Source organism: Aquarana catesbeiana, linkage group LG01, assembly GCF_042186555.1.
Source record: "Aquarana catesbeiana isolate 2022-GZ linkage group LG01, ASM4218655v1, whole genome shotgun sequence".
Classification (NCBI taxonomy): Eukaryota; Metazoa; Chordata; class Amphibia; order Anura; family Ranidae; genus Aquarana; species Aquarana catesbeiana.
The window spans coordinates 127,275,212-127,295,368 of NC_133324.1; the positions used below are offsets into that span (position 1 = coordinate 127,275,212).

At 40.0% G+C, this 20,157-nt stretch overlaps 1 protein-coding gene across 1 annotated transcript in view; it reads right to left on the reverse strand.

The window, feature by feature from the left end:
• Positions 1–20,157, reverse strand: part of IPO11 (importin 11) — a 677,548-nt gene that overhangs the window by 295,279 nt on the left and 362,112 nt on the right. Inside the window, 2 exon segments of the mRNA XM_073623616.1 lie at positions 3,771–3,851; positions 13,419–13,498. Coding sequence (XP_073479717.1) covers positions 3,771–3,851; positions 13,419–13,498 — 161 coding nt within the window.

Below are 20,157 nucleotides of genomic sequence, written 5' to 3' on the forward strand. Positions count from 1 at the left end.
TTTCTTGTAGCCCAGGATGCATCTCAGACAACTTCAAGATGGCTAGTTACAGTACTCAAGTGTCCTTTGAATAGACCAAGACACGCCACTCCATTTATCAAACACAATATTGATTTCACAATCACCACTGAAACCTGGTGAAAGAAATATGTGACTTATAAGTATAAAAAGCATACAAGCGTGAGATTATCTTCTTCATCATGCTTTTCCTCTATTTCTTTTCATGTGTGACAGAAATGCGTTACAGCTTTCTAAAGCCAGGCCAGATGCCGGTACAATGAAGTTGACAGTGCTCATAGAACATTTGCTTCTAGAATGGATCAAAGCTTTACAGAAGGGAAAAACATCATTTTCAACCTCTGTGTTCTAATTGCGTAACACCGTAAGAGCGCAGATCCATACTGTTCTTTACAAATATACACTCCTACTAAATCATGGGCACATCCTTCTTGGTACAATACCCACTGTCTCCACGTTGTCATTTATCAAATTAAGCTGTTTTTTAAAGTAAAAGACAGAACAGTTGTCAGCAGCATGCATAAAGAGGAAATATGGCGTGTAATATGTCCATAAACAATACACAAGTATTCTTTGCGATAATCAAGTATTAAAAGGGGTTAAGAAACTTGCTGGTAATGAGTGAGCAGTTGAGACAAAGGTCTGTGGAGTTGAATAAAAAAGATCTTTAAAGCAACAGTAGCTATATTAGAAAATTAAGAAACAGATCATGTAACAAGGCTCAGCAATAGCATGCAAAGCCAAGCTGCAGCCGAATCTACAAGACTCTGGTCCGGCCGCATCTTGAGTATGCCATCCAGTTCTGGGCACCAGTCCTCAAGAAGGATGTGCTGGAACTGGAAAATGTTCACAGTAGGGCAACAAAGCAAATAAAGGGACTGGAGGACCTTAGTTATGGGGAAAGACTACAAGCATTAAACTTATTCTCTCGGGAGAGGTGACACTTGAGAGAAGATATGATAGCGATATGTAAATACCTTACTTGTGACCCTAGCATAGGGAAAAAAACTTTTCAGTGGAAGGGAGTCTAAAAAGACACGCACTCATTCATTTACATTGGAAGAGAAGCCGTTTAACCTTTAACTGCGTAGAGGGTTTTTTACTGTCAGAGTGGTAAGCATATGGAGTTCTCTTCCACAAGCAATGGAAGCAAGGTGTGGCGATAGTTACAAACACCAAAAGTTAAATTGGATGGACTGGTGTCTTTATTCAACCTTACCAACTATGTAACAAATTCCCTGTAAAAAAAAAAAAATTATACTTATCTATCGCACAGCCCACGCCGATCTGGAGTCTTTCAAGAGCTATGGTATCCACAGAATGTTTTCAATCTACACATTTCCAAGAATTTTGAATGCCTGGTCACCCACCAAGCATTAGAGTTCTTCCCGCTGGATCCTACATCACTACTGTGTTTTTGAGTGACATGGGCATTGGTGGAAGAAATCACAGAACTCAGCAGATGTCCAAGAACTTGATACTCCTAAAAGTGCACTGAATAAAGAAATTTCCCTGGGAACAATTTCACCTGAAGAGAGTGAAGATTGGCTGAGTGGGTGAAGGGATAGGCAAGTATAATGTATCTGCTTTACACAAGGATCCTTTTTTAGTTTTCTAATTTAGCAGTATGGCTGCTTTAGGCAAACAGGAAAATCACAGCAAATTTTTGAGAAATAAGTACACCATTGTGTTAAAAATGAACAGTAACTGTTGTGTTGATCTACAAATCTAGTTGACTGAATTCCAGCAGATCCAAATAAAATCTCTTTACAGCATATGTCAATGAAGTGTCAGGAAGCATCTACAAAATGAAATGTGTTGAGAGCGCAATAACAGATATATACAATGCTGTGTTTTTGGTATTTTATGAAAGAAGGCATGTCCTGCATTTGTTTGAATTTATCTGCCCTCACATCACCTCAGCTAGTAAATCTTCAACTAGACTTAGGAGCATGCACATCTAAAGTGGTTGAAGAGCCAACATATTGTTCAGCTTTACACAGAACACAGAACCATTCATGGGTGATGGGAAAATTAATTTTTCCTTGATTGTGACTAATGTATAAGAATGCATCCAAAATCTGGTTAAGGGGCCAATCTGGTTAACCAACCTAATGCTATAGGAATGTCCTTATGAACTGACTCAATGACTGAGCCCACCAAGCCTCTTCAAAATGTGTGCTATATTCCTTAACCACTTGCCGACCGCGCTATAGCCAAATGACAGCTACAGTGCGGTTGTCTATTATTGATGGCGTGCAGGGTGCGGGTGGCACGCTCTGTGGTCACACTGCTGATCACATGTTGGAGGTAAAGAGCCAATCAGCGGCTCTTTATCACGTGATCAGCTGTGTCCAATCATAGCTGTTTATGGATGTCAACAGAAGTCGGTTATCAGCACTCTTTTCCTCATGCTGATTGCATGAGGAGAGGGCAAAAGAGCCAATAACTGGGTTCTCTAAAAGGGACATCTACACTGATAATCAGGGCACTGATTATCAGTGCAGTCCCAACAGTGCCCACCAGTGCTGCCAATCAGTGTCCACCAGTGCTGCCAATCAGTACCCACCAATGGTGCCTACCAGTGCCACCTATCAGTGCCGTCTCGTCAGTGGCACCCATCAATGCTCATCAGTGCCAATTAGTGCAGCCTATCAGTGCCTATCAGTGCAACCTCACCAGCGCACAGTGAAGAAAAAAAATTACCTATTTGCAAAATTTTGTAACAAACTATAAAAATGTTTGTGTTTTTTTTTTTTTTTTTAATTGTCGGTTTTGCTTGTTTATTTAGCAAAAAATAAAAAACCCAGTGGTGCCTAAATACCACGAAATGAAAGTTTGATTTGTGTGAAAAAAATAAAAGTTTTGTTTGTGTACAATGTGGCATAACTGTGCAATAGTCATTCAAAGTGTGAGAGCGCTGAAAGCTGAAAATTGGCCTGGGCAAGAAGAAGATAAAAATGCACAGTAGGCAAGTGGTTAAAAGGTAATATCACTTTCCAAAAGGGTTACGATTGGTTGTTACCTACCCAATAGTTTTGTATATACCACAGCCAAAATTGGAATAAACTAGTCCCGACAGAACTGTGGCAAGCAAGTGTCTGTCCTGATCATCTGCCAAGCTGTGTTACGGGCAGGGAGTCCTTGGAAGAGCATCTATAGTCTACCTGAAGATAAGTTTTTTTAGATCTACTCTGTTATTACATTTGTGATTTCTGTCACTATATCTGTCGTTACTCAATTAAATGTTATCTGCAAGTGTTTGTGTGATCTCTCGAAAATAAACTCCAAAACAAACTATCATGTTACCGTAGTAAACATTTGGAAACTCTTCCAAAGCAATTCCCAATGTTATGTGTGTTTCACACTCATTTAAAGCCAATTTGATTAGAAACCAATTATACAACCATTACGTCTTGGACTGCAGGAAAAAAGTAAACAACACGTTGAATCAAAACTAAAAAAACAAGCTCAGGGCCTCTCTGATCAGTAATGCAATGGCCAGATACAATTACAATATTAAATAATAAAAATAAATGGGGAAAATATATATTTTTTTTTGGCTTGTTCTTTTTTTTAGATTTCTGTCTATTTGTCAGAGTGGTAAAAACTAGGTTTGACTTCTGATCTTTGCAAACTGGCATCTAAAGCCATCCAGAACAAAGCTTGGAAATCATTTAACCTTAAACAATGCCTTTAACCACAATAAACCATACAACTATTTTATTTATTTTGTTTTTATATGATCATACCTTCAGCACTTGAACTTGACCTTCAACAGTTATGTCCTTCAAAATTTCAAGGAAAGACTGGCAGAGACCAGCTGCGTAAATCTAAAAATAGAAAACACATGATATAATGTTACTGTGTCTACCATTACAAATCACTGAATTTAAAAACCTGCAGAAAACACCTCAAATATCACTGTGCTTAACTGTTTTAATAACAACAATAGCAAATAAAAAAAAAAGAAAGAAGTTAATAGACAAACACCCACACTTAGACTAATTCACAGTATATGTGACCTCCTGCTCTCTAGCTCCCTCATCACCTCCTCCCATATCCGCCTCCGGGACTTCTCCCGAGCCTCGCCCATCCTCTGGAATTCCCTACCCCAATCTGTCAGACTGTCTCCAAATTTATCCACTTTTAGGCGATCCCTGAAAACTTTCCTCTTCAGAGAAGCCTATCCTGCCTCCATCTAATAACTGCACTATTTTCTCCATTAGCTCATCCCCCACAGCTATTACCCTTTTGTATAACTTGACCCTCCCTCCTAGATTGTAAGCTCTAACGAGCAGGGCCCTCTGATTCCTCCTGTATTGAATTGTATTGTACTTATATTGTCTGCCCTAATGTTGTAAAGCGCTGCGTAAACTGTCGGCGCTATATAAATCCTGTATAATAATAATAATATGTGAAGGCATGCTTCTAGTATATCCATGGAAGCTTCAACACAAACTACAGTCCAAGTCATCCAGATTTGTTGGGTGGGGATTTTTAAACCTCATACATGAGTTTATAGAATGAAAAGTCTGTATTAAGCATCTGCTTACAAAAGGAAGTAATGGGTTTAGTGTGGAACTTATAGTGCACCACGATCATATTAAAGCAACAGCCCATAAAATGTATGGTAAATTAAATCTGGAAAAACCTCTAAAGCAAATTATATGAAACTATACAAATGTAGTGCAAATACATCAGAAGAGCTGAAGACATACAGTTCCATACACAAAAATATACAAACATCATTTATCCAGATAAGATCTCTGTGGACAAATAAATGCTAAGGACATCTTCTGTCAATGATGAGTTATCTACTGTCCATTAACCATCCCACTGAGGGAAAGGACTGTACAAATTACTACTTAATCATGTATAGAAATACGCTTTTATATATACAGTATCTCACAAAAGTGAGTACACCCCTTGCATTTTTTAAAATATATTATATCTTTTCATGTAACAACACTGAAGAAATGACACTTTGCTACAATGTAAAGTAGTGAGTTTACAGCTTGTATGACAGTGTAAACTTGCTGTCCCCTCAAAATAACTCAACACACAGCCATTAATGTCAAAACCGCTGGCAACAAAAGTGAGTACACCCCTAAGTGGAAATGGCAAAATTGGGCCAGACTAGTCATTTTCCCTCCCTGATGTCATGTGACTTGTTAGTGTTGCAAGGTCTCAGGTGTGATTGGGTAGCAGGTGTGTTAAATTTGGTGTTATCGCTCTCACTCTCTCATACTGGTCACTGGAAGTTCAACATGGCACCTCATGGCAAAGAACTCAGAGGATCTGAAAAAAAGAATTGTTGCTCTACATAAAGATGGCCTAGGCTATAATAAGATTGCCAAGACCCTGAAACTGAGCTGCAGCAGGGTGGCCAAGACCATACAGCGGTATAACAGGACAGGTTCCACTCAGAACAGGCCTCGCCATGGTCGACCAAAGAAATTGAGTGCACATGCTCAGCGTCATATCCAGAGGTTGTTTTGGGGAAATCGAAGTATGAGTGCTGTCAGCATTGCTGCATAGGTTGAAGGAGTTGGGGGGGTTAGCCTGTCAATGCTCAGACCATATGACGCACACTGCATCAAATTTGTCTGCATGGCTGTCGTCCCAGAAGGAAGCCTCTTCTAAACATGATGCACAAGAAAGCCCGCAAACAGTTGTTAAAGACAAGCAGACTAAGGACATGGATTACTGGAACCATGTCCTGTGGTCTGATGAGAACAAGATAAACTTATTTGGTTCAAATGGTGTCAAGCGTGTGTGGCGGCTACCAGGTGAGGAGTACAAAGACAAATGTGTCTTGCCTACAGTCAAGCATGGTGATGGGAGTGTTATGGTCTGGGGTTGCATGAGTGCTACCAGCACTGAGGAGCTACAGTTCATTGAGGGAACCATGAATGCCAACATGTACTGTGACATACTGAAGCAGAGCATGATCCCCTCCCTTTAGAGACTTGACCGCAGGGCAGTATTCCAACATGATAACGACCACAAACACACCTTTAAGACGACCACTGCCTTGCTAAAGAAGCTGGGGGGAAAGGTGATGGACTGGCCAAGCATGTCTCCAGACCTAACCCCTGCTGAGCATCTGTGGGGTATCCTGAAATGGAAGGTGGAGGAGCGCAAGGTCTCTAACATCTACCAGCTCCGTGATGTCATCATGGAGGAGTGGAAGAGGACTTCAGTGGCAACCTGTGAGGCTCTGATGAACTCCATGCCCAAGAGGCTTAAGGCAGTGCTGGAAAATAATGGTGGCCACACAAAATATTGACACTTTGGGCCCTATTTGGACATTTTCACTTAGGGGTGTACTTAACTTTTGTTGCTAGCGGTTTAGACATTAATGGCTGTGTGTTGAGTTATTTTGAGGGGACAGCAATTTTGCACTGTTACACAAGCTGTACACTCACTACTTTACATTGTAACAAAGTGTAATTTCTTCAGTTTTGTCACATGAAAAGATATAATAAAATATTTACAAAAATGTGAGGGGTGTACTCACTTTTGTGAGATATTGTATATACACACAATTAGGTCCATACAGTATATATTTGGACACAGGCACAATTTTCATACTTTTGGTACTGTATGCCACCAGAATAAAATTAAAATGAAACATTGCAAATGCATTTGAAGTGCAGACTTTCAGCTTTAATTCAAGGGGTTGAACATAAATATTAAGCACAAATTTTAGGAACTCCAACCATTTTTATACACAGCCCCTCCATTTTCAGGGGCTCAAATGAATTGGACAAATGAATATAATCATTAATAAAATGTTCATTTTTTAAATATTTTTTTGAGAACCCTTTACTGGCAGACTGCCTGAAGTCTGGAAACCATGGACATTACCAATAACAGGATTTCCTCCTTTCTGATGCTTTGACAGGCTCTAATTGCAGCAGTCTTCAGTTGTTCTTTGTGGCCCTTAAGCAAGTGAAATTCATGCTCAATTGGGTTGAGATCAGGTGATTGACTCGGCCATTGCAGAATATTCAACTTCTTTTCCTTCAAAAGCTCCTGGGTTGCTTTTGCAGTGTGTTTTGGATCACTGTCCATCTGTACTGTGAAGCATCATCCAATCAACTTTGCTGCATTTGGCTGAATCTGGGCTGACTATATCTCTAAACTGTGCAGAATTCATCCGGCTGCTTCTGTCTTCTGTCACATCATCAATAAACAGCAATGACCCATTGCCCCTGGAAGCCATGCATGCCCATGCCATCACATTGCCTCCACTATGTTTTACAGATGGCGTTGTGTGCTTTGGATCATGAGCTCTTCCAAGCCTTCCGACACATTTTTTTCTTCCCGTCATTCTGGTACAGATTAATCTTCGTTTCATCCGCCCAAAAAATGCTTTTCCAGAACTGGTCTGGCTTTTTTAGATGTATTTTGGCAAATACTAATCTGGATTTTCTATTCTTCAGGCTAATGAATAGTTTGCACCTTGTGGTGAACCCTCTGTATTTGCTCTTGTGAAGTCTTCTCTTAATTGTAGACTTTGACAATGATACGCCCACCTCCTGGAGAGCGTCTGGATTTTGTGAATAGGTTTTTCTTTACTATGGAGAAGATCCTGCGATCATCCACCACTGTTGTCTTCCGTGGACTTCCAGGCCTTTTTATGTTGCTGAGCTCACCAGTGCGTTCTTTTTTCCTCAGAATGTACCAAACTGTTAATTTGGCCACTACTAATGTTGTTTAGTTTTTTTAAGCCTTGCAATGGCCTGTTTCACTTGCATGGACAGCTCCTTTGAACGCATGATGTAGGTTCACAGCAATATATTTCAATCGCAAACACGACACTGAAAAAAAACTCCAGACCTTTTACCTGCTTAAACAATGAAGAAACAGCAGAGTAGCCCACACCTGGCCACGAAAACAGCTTTTGATTCAATTGTCCAATTACTTTTGGTCCCTTGAAAAAGGGGTGATGGCTATTCTTAAGAGCTGTATTTCTTAAACCCTTCCTCTGATTTGAATGTACACACCCTCAAATTAAGCCTGAGTGTGCACTTAAAGCCCATATCCATTATATAACTATAGCTCGAATATGTTTTGTAAATACCTGGAAAAAAAAACAAAAATTGTGCCTATGTCCAAATCTATATGGACCTAACTGTATGTGTATATATACACACACACATACATATATATATATATATATATATATATATATATATATATATATATATATATACACACATGCACACACACATACACACAGTTGTGCTCATAAGTTTACATGCCCTGGCAGAATTTATGATTTCTTGGCCATTTTTTTAGAGAATATGAATAACACAAAGACTTTTCTTTCACTCATTGATAATAAATGGCTTCAGCCAAACACTAACAATCAACTGTATTTACTCTTTTTAAATCATAATGATAACAGAAACTACCCAAATGACCCTGATCAAAAGTTTACATACCCCAGTTCTTAATACCGTGTATTGCCCACTTAAACATCAATGGCAGCTTGAAGTCTTTTGTGGTATTTGTGGATGAGACTTTATCTTCTCAGATGGTAAAGCTGCCCATTCCTCTTAGCAAAAAGCCTCCAGTTCCTGTAAATTCTTGGGCTGTCTTGCATGAACTGCACATTTGGGATCTCACCAGAGTGGCTCAATGATATTGAGGTCAGGAGACTGAGATGGCCACTCCAGAACCTTCACTTTATTCTGCTGTAGCCAATGACAGGTCGACTTGGCCTTGTGTTTTGGATCATTGACATTGAAATGTCGAAGTACGTCCCATGTACAGCTTCCTGGCTGATGAATGCAAAGGTTCATCCAGTTTTTTTTTATAGCATACTGCATTCATCTTGCCATCAATTTTGACCAAATTTCCTGTGCCTTTGTAGCTCACACATCCACAAAACATCAGCGATCCACCTCCATGTTTCGAGGTAGGAATGGTGTACCTTTCATCATAGGCCTTGTTAACTCCTCTACAAATGAAGCATTTATGGCTGTGGCCAGAAAGCTAAATTAGTCCCATCACTCCAAATGACTTTGTGCCAGAAGGTTTGAGGCTCGTCTCTGTGCTGTTTGGCATATTGTAAGTGGGATACTTTGTGGCATTTGCGTAGTAATGGCTTTCTTCTGGTGACTCGACCATACAGCCCATCTTTCTTCAAGTGCCTCCTTATTTTGCATCTTGAAACAGCCACACCACATGTTTTCAGAGAGTCCTGTACTTCACCTTAAGTCATTTGTGGGTTTTTCTTTGTATCCTGAACAATTTTCCTGGCAGTTGTGACTGAAATTATAGTTGGTCTACCTGACCGTGGTTTGGTTTCAACAGAACAGAACTTCCACTACTAGATTAGAGTTTGGACACTGCTGATTGGCATTCGCAATTCCTTGGATATCTTTTTATATCCCTTTCCTGTTTTTTACAGTTCAACTACCTTTTCCCACAGATCCTTTGACAATTCTTTTGCTTTCCCCATGACTCAGAATCCAGAAACGTTAGTGCAGCACTGGATGAAAGATGCAAGGGTCTGTCAGGAGCTCAGAAACACATTGGCCTTTTATACACACACACTAATTACAATCAAACAAATCACAGGTGAGGATGGTTACCTTTAATAGCCATTCAAACCCTTTAGTGTCAACTTGTGTGCATGAGCACAACTTTATAATATATATATATATATATATATATATATATATATATATATATACACACACACACAGTGAGGGGAAAAAAGTATTTGATCCCCAGCTGATTTTGTATGTTTGCCCACTGACAAAGAAATGATCAGTCTATAATTTTAATGGTAGATTTATTTTAACAGTGAGAGACAGAATAACAACAACAAAATTAGGAAAAACGCATTTCAAAAAAGTTATAAATTGATTTGCATTTTAATGAGTGAAAGGACAGATATTTCTTGAAGTTGGACACCAGGTTTGCATACATCACAGGAGAGATTTTGTCCCGCTCCTCTTTGCAGATCCTCCCCAAGTCATTAAGGTTTCGAGGCTAACTCACACCTTCAGCTCCTTCCACATATTTTCTATGGGATTAAGGTCTGGAGACTGGCTAGGCTCCTCCAAGACTTTAATGTGCTTCTTCTTGGGACACTCCTTTGTTGCCTTGGCCATGTGTTTTGGGTTTTTGTCATGCTGAAATACCCATTCAAGAACTATTTTCAATGCCCTGGCTGAGGGAAGGAGGTTCTCACCCAAGATTTGACGGTACATGGCCCTCTCCATCGTTCCTTTAATGCGGAGAAGTTGTTCTGTCCCCTTAGCAGAAAAACACCCACAAAGCATAATGTTTCCATCTCCATGTTTGACGGTGGGAATGGTGTTCTTGGGGTCATAGGCAGCATTCCTCCTCCTCCAAACATGGCAAATTGAGTTGATGCCAAAGAGCTTGATTTTGGTCTCATCTGACTACAACACTTTCACCCAGTTCTCCTCTGAATCATTCAGATGTTCATTAGAAAACTTAAGACAGACCTGTACATGTGCTTTCTAGAGCAGGGGGACCTTGCGGGCGCTGCAGAATTTCAGTCCTTCACGGCGTAGTGTGTTACCAATTGTTTTTTTGATGACTAGCTGCCTTGAAATCACTGACAAGATTTTCCCGTGTAGTTCTGGGCGGATTCCTCACCGTTCTCATGGTCATTGAAACTCCACGAGGTGAGATCTTGCATGGAGCCCCAGACCGAGGGAGATTGACAGTTATTTTGTGTTTCTTTCATTTGCGAATAATAGCACCAACTGTTATCACCCTCTCACCAAGCTGCTTGCCGATGGTCTTGTTGCCCATTCCAGCCTTGTGTAGGTCTACAATCTTGTTCCTGACATCCTTGGACAGCTCTTTGGTCTTGGCCATGGTAGAGAGATTGGAATATGATTGATTGATTGCTTCTGTGGGCAGGTGTCTTTTATACAGGTTACAAGATGAGATTAGGAGCACTCCCTTTAAGAAAGTGCTCCTATTCTCAGCTATTCTCAGCTCGTTACCTGTATAGAAGACACCTGGGAGCCAGAAATCTTGCTGATTGACAGGGGATCAAATACTTATTTCACTCATTAAAATGCAAATCAATGTGTAACTTTTTTGAAATGTGTTTTTCTGGATATTTTTGTTGTTATTCTGTCTCTCACTTTTAAAATAAACCTACCATTAAAATTATAGACTGATCATTTCTTTGTCAGTGGGCAAAAGTACAAAATCAGCAGGGGATCAAATACTTTTTTCCCTCACTGCATATGTAGATTTATCTATATAGATATATCTATATCTAGATATAAATATATATATATATAGAAGAAAAGACAGGGCACAATCTCTAATGCAAAAAGTTAATGCAAATAACAGCATTATGTTATTTTACATGTTATGAAGATACTTTAGTAAAACATTTTGAATTGGAGATCGTGTCCCGTCTTTTCTTCTATTCAAGTATTGGTAGATCATTGGGAGCGCACCTTGACACTGCTCCAGGAATTACGCAGGTAGGAGAGGAGTAACTCACTTGATCAGTGTATATATATATAGATAAAAAAAACCTGCTATCTCCCCAATATATATATATATATATATATATATATATATATATATATATATATATATATATATATATATATATTGGGGAGATAGCAGGTTTTTTTTTCCATTGTGCTATTTATTGAGATGTAAATTACTACAAAATCTGGTTTAATCTGGTGAATGTCCTTGCATAGCCTAGTCAGAGCCCAGACTTAAACCTCATTGAAAATCTGTGGATTGACTTGAAGACTGCAGTCCACAAACGGTCATCAAATTTATCAGAACTTAAGCAGTTCTGCAAAGGGGAATACAAGCTCTTGTGTGTTTCTTGGTATTCATACAGCTCAAATAAAGAGTTTCTCTGATACACTCATGTACAGTAAGTGTGCCAGGCCAGCACCAAGGTATTGCGGAGGAAAGTAAGGCATACATCCATCAGAAAAAGTACAAGTTACTTTAGGTCAGGGATAAAACCAACCTGATTTGCTTGGATCAGGCTGACAATCACTGCTATTAGATGACAAGCTAGGATTTTGGACACTTTGCATCAACATTTACAGGATATAAAAACCATAATAGGACACAATTCAATAGATTTTTCCTCAAATTTTTTGTCTGTACAAGCATCACAGGAGCAGGCTCTTTTTCTGGTTCAAACCCCCACATGTGCTCTCTCTGCCCTGATGCAGTTGCTCTAAGCTCAGCAATTAAGAGCTCACTACTGTGATGGTGAAGGTGAGCAGTAGCACTAGGCTTCCCTTAGCAACATCCTATAAGTATTCCAGTCAGGCTTCACAAGGCAGGTAAAAAGGCCAACACCTAGGCAAGGGTATTATTCAACTTTGTTGTTTTCATCTACAGATGTCCCTTATCTGCATAGGTAGTTTTTTTGGTAAAGATGCCAATGACAATAGTACTGAAAGATCGCTTACCTTTTCTTATGGAGTCCCTCCCTCGCTAGTCGGACCAGCAAGAGGTCACCCCTTTACTGCTTCCTTGCTAGCGGGTCATATCCTTTATTGAGTGTAGAGAGTAAAGCGACCACTGGGAGAAGTGATTACCTTCCCTGGGTGATTCTACCACTAGTGATGTAACGCCAGCAGTATAATCATTTCTGACTGGACCCTAAGGTGCATTGTTTCACAAAGCTTTGCAGATGCAAATATGTAATTTCAACCTACTATATGTACTCATTAAAATGTGATAGTGTTGCTTTAGAAAACAAAAAAAAAAAAAAAAATAGTGTATAGTTTATAAGTGACATTCAATGCATGCTGAAAAAATGGAAAACTGTCAGCATTTCATTATCACTTTACAGCATTCAGTGGCCTAGAATTTTCATTTATTACTTGTCATCTATTTTGTACTTTAATATGTTTTCCTGTAATGGCCTCACACAGTAAAGTGCAAAACGGTATAAGAACTAATGATAGCATTAAACATAGTTTCAGATGACAAGGCTTGTATTGGCTGTGGAGAAACAGGCACTTAAGAAGCCTTTTCAATTTATGAGCAATATCCTGAATAATTCTTCCCCATTCTGCACTGCCCCTTCTGCCAAACACATGGCATTTTACAAATATCAATTGAAACAAAACAAGCAGTCATCAATCACAGTAAAACAGTGAGGAGTAATGCGTGTTTTGAAAATAATTTGAAAACTATATAGGAGCCCTGTTTTCATTGTTCACCTGTGCCCTCTATTATATTCTACTGTGGTCAGGTGTCATCCTAAATTTATGTGCTTTTGTTTTTTTTTTTATCCTTTTCTATAACAAAACAAACCTTTATTAAAATTGTTACAGTAACTCATAAAAAAAGAATCCATAAAATACATAGAGTAAGCAAACCAGCATTCAACATACCTGTAGGAACTCTGAGGACATGAAGAAAATATAAGCGTTAACGATCTTAAAGCAAATTCTGAGGTTTTCAGAGCTTAGTTCTAAAAAAGAAACAAAACATAAAATTAGCAGTTAAAGAGCTTTTGCATTCGAATTAAGTGCTCTTATATCTAAAATATTTTCCTTATTTTTGGATAGAGCAGAGAATGGTTAAACCTCCTTCTTTGTCCCTACTGTGGAGATGTCTACTCACTTCCTGTACCAGTTACATAACATGAAGCAAGTGTGAGTCTCTTCAAAGTAAAGGCAAATGCCGTATTAGACTGGTTCTGATGACAACGGTAAACTTGTGGGATTTCCTTTTGCTTTTTGTCCCACTGACAATGGTCATCAGGAAAATTAGGATACATTTTCCAATCAGGAACGCAAACAGCAATTAAAATGTAATAGAGATTTTAAACATTTTTTGCTGCATAATAGTGGTGATCATCTTTCTTGATATAAGGGGCCTCAAGTGCATACCCTGGCATAACAAAAGGGATGGAGATATTATTAAGTAATTGTAATCCTAAAGAAAACTGTCAAGGACTACAGCACATGCTATTGGATTTGTTGGATACTTGGAACAAGATTAGGGAGACATGAGACTGAAGACATTGGGGAAGAAGACTAGGCCCTCTTACCACAGCTCTTCAGGGTGTGGGGGGGAAGAATAAAGAGAGAGACAGGGTTAGGAGGAGAAGCTAGAGAGTAAAGGCAGTGGGATAGCCTGTAGTGTCATTATGTTGGGGGTAACATATTAAATTGTTATGACTGCGTGTGGTAGGTATGGAAAAAAAAAAGGTATTTTTAGTCATCCACAAAGGTAAAGGCGATGTAGTGACCCAACTGGTTTGAGTTGGTCCAGCTGCTCTGGTTTCCAGCACAGTCAAAAGACACATTGGCAGATTACGACAGGCACGTTAGGCTGTATGTCCCTTCAGCGATAGTTGTTGTCAAAGTTATATAAGTCAGGGGAAAAAAATAGCACAAGATCAATAAAGTTGTCTTCACTATATCTTTGAATGTATTTTTACATACAACTAAAATAAATATTGAAATCTGTCCTGATAACAGCTTCCTCTAATCTCCTGCACAGCACCCCTCAGACTAGTAGAGGGAGGGTAAGCAGTCTGAGCTTATAGCAGCTCTACTGCTTTGCAAAGTGCTATCAGGCAACAGTTATGACAAATAGGATGAAAGAGTGATAATCTGCTTTTCCTTCACTGTATAACCAGAGCTTAGGGCAGGTTGAGGATCAAGGTGTATTGTCCAACCTTTTTAAAGTAGAAAATAGTTCACAAGACTGACCTTTAGGTCTGGGTCAGGGGTTACATGATCAAATCTTCTCCAGTCAAAGCTGCTTACGTAATTCAGTTCTGTGCTGTCTGGTTTCTCTGAATGAGCATATACACGTGCATTGCAACATTTCACAAAATACCCCATGTTTAGCACTCATGCAACCAATCACACGCTTTTTTACCGAGCTCCACAGCCTCTTTACCTCATTTGTTTGGAAATGCAAGAGACTACATCTCGCCATGGCTTTGTTGCAACAGCCCAAACAGCTGGGAGGCCTTGGCATCCCCAATATTTTACATTATCATCGAGCTGTTGCTCTGCAGCACATTCTTAACTGGAGATTTCACACCTCCTCTAAATTATGGGTCCCCCTTGAGAAGACTATTGCAGGCCGTAATCTATGCACCATGGGTCTCTTCGAGTGAAAGGTGTCCTCAAAGTCTGGGACAGGCTAAAAAGGTCCTTAGCTCTGCCCCCCCCAACATAACAACTAGTGCCTGCCGGTGGCTTCCCTTGGTTTCCTGCTGGGGAGCAGTTGTCCTTCTTTGGACCCTGGATAACTGTTGAGGATGTTGGCCTGTCCCGCTTTTTCGAGGGTCACAATCTAACCCTGCTGACCACCCTCAGGGAGCAGTACGGTAGTTTCCCCTTTGACTTTTGGAGGTATCGTCAACTCACTGAATTTGTCTCCTCACAGAGCCACATATCTCCGATTAGGTCTACCCTTACAGAGTTTGAACGCTTACGGGTTGCTGAAGACACCCTACCGCATATGATCTCAGCTCTTTATAAATTACTTGATTGAGCTGCTCCTAACCCTAAAGCATTATTCATTAGAGAATGGGAGCGGGATCTCTGATGTAAGTTCGCTGAGGAGCAATTGTACCACTTGTACCTTCTCACACACTCTAGCTCAGTGGACTCTAAAATGCAATAAAATAACTATAAGCTGCTGTCATGGTGGTACCGAGTGCCCACGTTCCTTGCTAGAATTAACCCGTCATCAGTCTCTGACTTGTGCTGGTGGGGGATGTGGGCAGAGGGGAACATTCTTCCATATTTGGTGGGACTGTCCGTTTTTATCACCCTTTTGGTCTGCTGTCTGCAGACGCATATCGAATAGACGGTATTGACGTCCATTTTTCCCGAAGCACTTTTTGCTTCACATTCCCCCTACTTCTCTCTCTCACTATAAGCGCAGTGCTCTCCCTCACCTCCTCAATGCCACAAAGTGCCTTATACCAATTCATTGGAAGAGTTCCGAGCGAGCTGGACTGGCTTGGGGAGGTGACAGAGATCATAGAAGCAGAGGAATGGGTGGCCACATGCAAGGGAACTCATGAGCGCTTCGCCCCAATCTGGGCCTCATGACGGAGTCATACCTCTGGACAGGCCCGAGTTTCCTCTAGTCTAGATATTGCATTGATAACCTTGGCGGATTATGCATTTGGGCATTTTTGGCTTAAAATGTAAAATAAAATAGGGATTATGTATATTTTAAAAAAATATATCAACTAGAACCATCCCACATGCAGAAGTGGTAGATGAGTGCCTGAAATCTTTGTAAAAAATCTCTGTGTTTGAACAACTACACCACCAACATTGGATGCACTGATTATCCTCTCTAAGATGTACCTAAAACATCCTGAGCCTGCCATCAACAATTTCTCAATAACCCAATATGCAGATCAAGAGTTCTACTTGTGCTCTCATTGACACATGCTTGTTTCAAGTCAATGACTCAAAGCACCGAAGACATATACAGCCATTCAATTTGCATTTTCAGAAGGTCGTCAGTAAGGAGAGCCTTCATATTTCTCTTAGCACAGGTTTTATAACGTTCAGTTCTAAGGCAGGCCATATACAGCTTGAATCTTGGCCAGTTCAGCGGGAAGCAGCTGAGATTCAAACCATTAACAGGCAGGCTGAATATACCAAGTTGATTGATCGATCAACTTGGATACAACCAGCCTGCCGGATTATCACAATCGGCTGCTATAGCCGCTAGCAATAAACACTGTCTTTTCTTGACGCCACAACCTGTGGCTGCAGGAAAGAAATTTGCACAGTCTATGGGCTGCCCAACACTACTTTGGCATACAACACTGCCACACATCCCATATAAAACAAAACAACATTTACCAGGCCTAGCTGACCTCTAAAGCCAGTAAAAACTTATAAAAAAACACTACCTAAAAATCAACTCAGTTTGTATCTTTACAGGTAGGATCCTGTACTAAATAACTGTATTTATTGGCGTATAACATGCACTTTTTCATCCTGAAAATCGGGTGCAAATAGCATGTGCGTGTTATACGCCAATACTTCAATTTTAGCTGCCTCAGAGGGCACACAGAGGGGGACGGGATGAGCGCTGTCAAATTACATACAGTGAGAATCTCCTGTTTACTTGGCAGCCTCTGTAACAGGAAGTCCCGTCTCCTGGGCCACCATCGGACCACTGTTCTTTCTATCATAGGAGATTCTCACTGGATGTAATCTGTCCGCGCTCATCCCGCCCCCTTCCCTGTCCCCTCTAGGCTGCAGATGGGCATCGATCAGGCTGCACTGATGGCAATGGTGAGGCAGCTTCATTGATGGCAATGGTGAGGCTGCTGCATTGATGGCACTGGTGAGGCTGCATTGATGTAGACTGATAAGGCTGCATTGATGTAGACTGATGAGGCTGCATTGTTCCTTATTTAAAATCTAAGTTTTTTTTCCTGAAACTTCCCTCTTAAAATGCCTGTGCATGTTATACACCAATAAATACGGTAACTGTTGATAGATATTAGGAAGTTTGTTTAATTCGATTGCTAGGTTTATGACCAGCTTACCCCTTTTATTTCTGATCAAGCACCTGTTCAAAAGCTGGAAGGGCATTATATTACTTGAAGGTCAACCTTATGACAACGGTAATTTGCTTATTGACTTTTTTTTTTTTTATGTAATTCATGTTTGAACATTTGCTTTCATCAGTAATGCAATACGGTAAAGTGACATTTCAAATAAAGGGGAAAAAATGGAGGGGAAAAATGAATGACTTCTATGACACAATTTTTAATTGAGAGATAATTACTAATTTAAATGGTGTCAGCTGCCAAGATAATCTACATATTAGTGTGCGGCTCCCCAGCTATTGCTCTTGCTTTATGTTGGAGACAGGAAATAGATGCTATCTGTAAATATGTTTCCATGTCTAAAATTAGTTTTACCTTAGAAGGTGCCAATCACAACCTTCAGGTAATAGGAATGTAATTTCAAATCAGGCTTGTCTATAATTATTACTTTTTTTTTAACTGTTCTGTCTTTCATAAATGTCCTTCATCATTACTGACATAATCATAACAAGACAGCAGTTTAATCCATGTAATTAACTGTGGTGATAACAGTCTGTTAAAACAAAGCAGGGCACATTTTCTATTTAACAGTGGAGATTATAAGTAATCAAAGATAAATGACAACGCACTTTTTATCCATAATGCCGACTCTTTAGGGCAGTTTGAAAGATAAATATTAACAGTTGCATGTTTTTTGTTAAACTAGGCCATGACTGAGGTCCCATTGACACCACGTGCATTGGGCTGCTTTATTCAATGCAGGCCCAACAAAATAAGCCAAAATTCAATTGTTTCAACAGGCAAAGTTTACGTTTTGAATTTGTGTGCACTGGATGAAAATAAAACATGCTTTATTTAACCCTTTAGCTGCTAGGCCCTGTGCTCCATTTTGTACACTCAGGTGGCCAGACCATTTTTGCAATTTTTCCTTTGTTTCCCACAGTATCAAACCAACATATTTGCAAAAAATAGACTAAAACCATTATTAGCAGATAAAAACACAGCAAATTTTACAAAATTCCTACTAAATATAAAAGCTTAACCTGTATTGAGTGAATAAATAACAAATATTTGTAACTTTTAAATTTTGCCTTTTTGCGAAATGGTGAAAATTGAACAGACGCAAAAGTGTAAATATCCAAATTTGGCTAAAAATCTGAAGGTTTTAATTTTTCCCTTACAGCTTTCAAAATTTGTGAAAGACCCCCAAAGCCAGATATTTTCTGAAAGCATATGACCTCTAGAATAAAAAGAAGGTGCTACTGATTTTTAAGACCCCACGGTATTTGCGCAAATGTTTATCGAACCAATATATTCGCAAAAAATACACTAAAACCATTATTAGCAGATAAAAACACAGCTAATTTTACAAAATTCCTGCTAAATCCCCACTAAATATAAAAGCTTAACCTGTATGGAGTTAATAAAAAAAAATTAGTAAATTTTAAATTGCACCTTTTTGCAAAATGGTGAAAAAGTGCAAAAATTTCTCTAAAAATCTGTTATTCATTTTTCACTTACAGCCTTCAGAATTTGAAAAGACCCCTCAAACTAGACATTTTCTAAAAACACATGGCCAGTAGAATAAAAAAAAATGTGCTACTGATTTTTTGGGCCCCGCAAAAATTGCTCAAATGTTCATCATATTGCTATCATTTAGCTATCACTAAAAATACACTAAAAACATTAATATCGCACATAAACACAACGTAACTTCCAAAATTCCTGTTAAATTAGTACTAAAGCCTCATTCACATACGGCATACTAATGTATATGCCCATGTGGGGCCATGTTTACCCACACATGGATGCACAGGTGTTCCATGCATCCCCGTACAGGCAGTCCCATTTATGTCAATTGGGATGCAACGGCTGCACAGGCATCATAGCTGCTGTTTCCAATCTGACATCCGTATGGGTGTGGGTACATGACCCCGAACGCAGGCAGTGTGAGCTCAGGGACATGCATACGGACCTACGTGGATGTAAAATTGGGAGCAACGGCTCTGTTCGTGCAGGTGCTACATCTCAAATGACATCAATGGGACTGTCTGCACAGAGATGCACAGAACACGTGCATCCCTGTAAAGGTACGCTGTGTGTGCCCTGTGTGAACAAGGCCTTAGGTCCCTCTCACACAAGCAGACCGATCAGGTCTGCCTGTCTATTTTTTAGGTGGGCCCAATCGGACCACCCATTGTTCTCTATGGAGAGACTGATGTAAATGGACATGTGTCTGTTTTCACCCGCCTGCATCTGATCCAGTCTGCTAAAAACAGACTGATGGGGATTCTATTACCCATCCATCTAGCAGATCGGATTGGATGGCATCCCATGGAAATGGACAGGCGGTCTGTTTCCATCTGACTGTCCCATAGAGAGTAGCGAGCTGTGTCCGTGTCTGCTCTGCATCAGCGAAGCAGACACGTACCTGTCATCCGCCTGCTCAGGGGGGATCAGCAGACAGATCCGCTCCATGTGAAAGGGGTCTTACCAGAAGCAGCCGGTCCATTAGGGGCGCCTCTCCCTTGCAGGGCGTCGGACTCATACGTTTGTATTAGCCTGAGGCTCTAATTGGC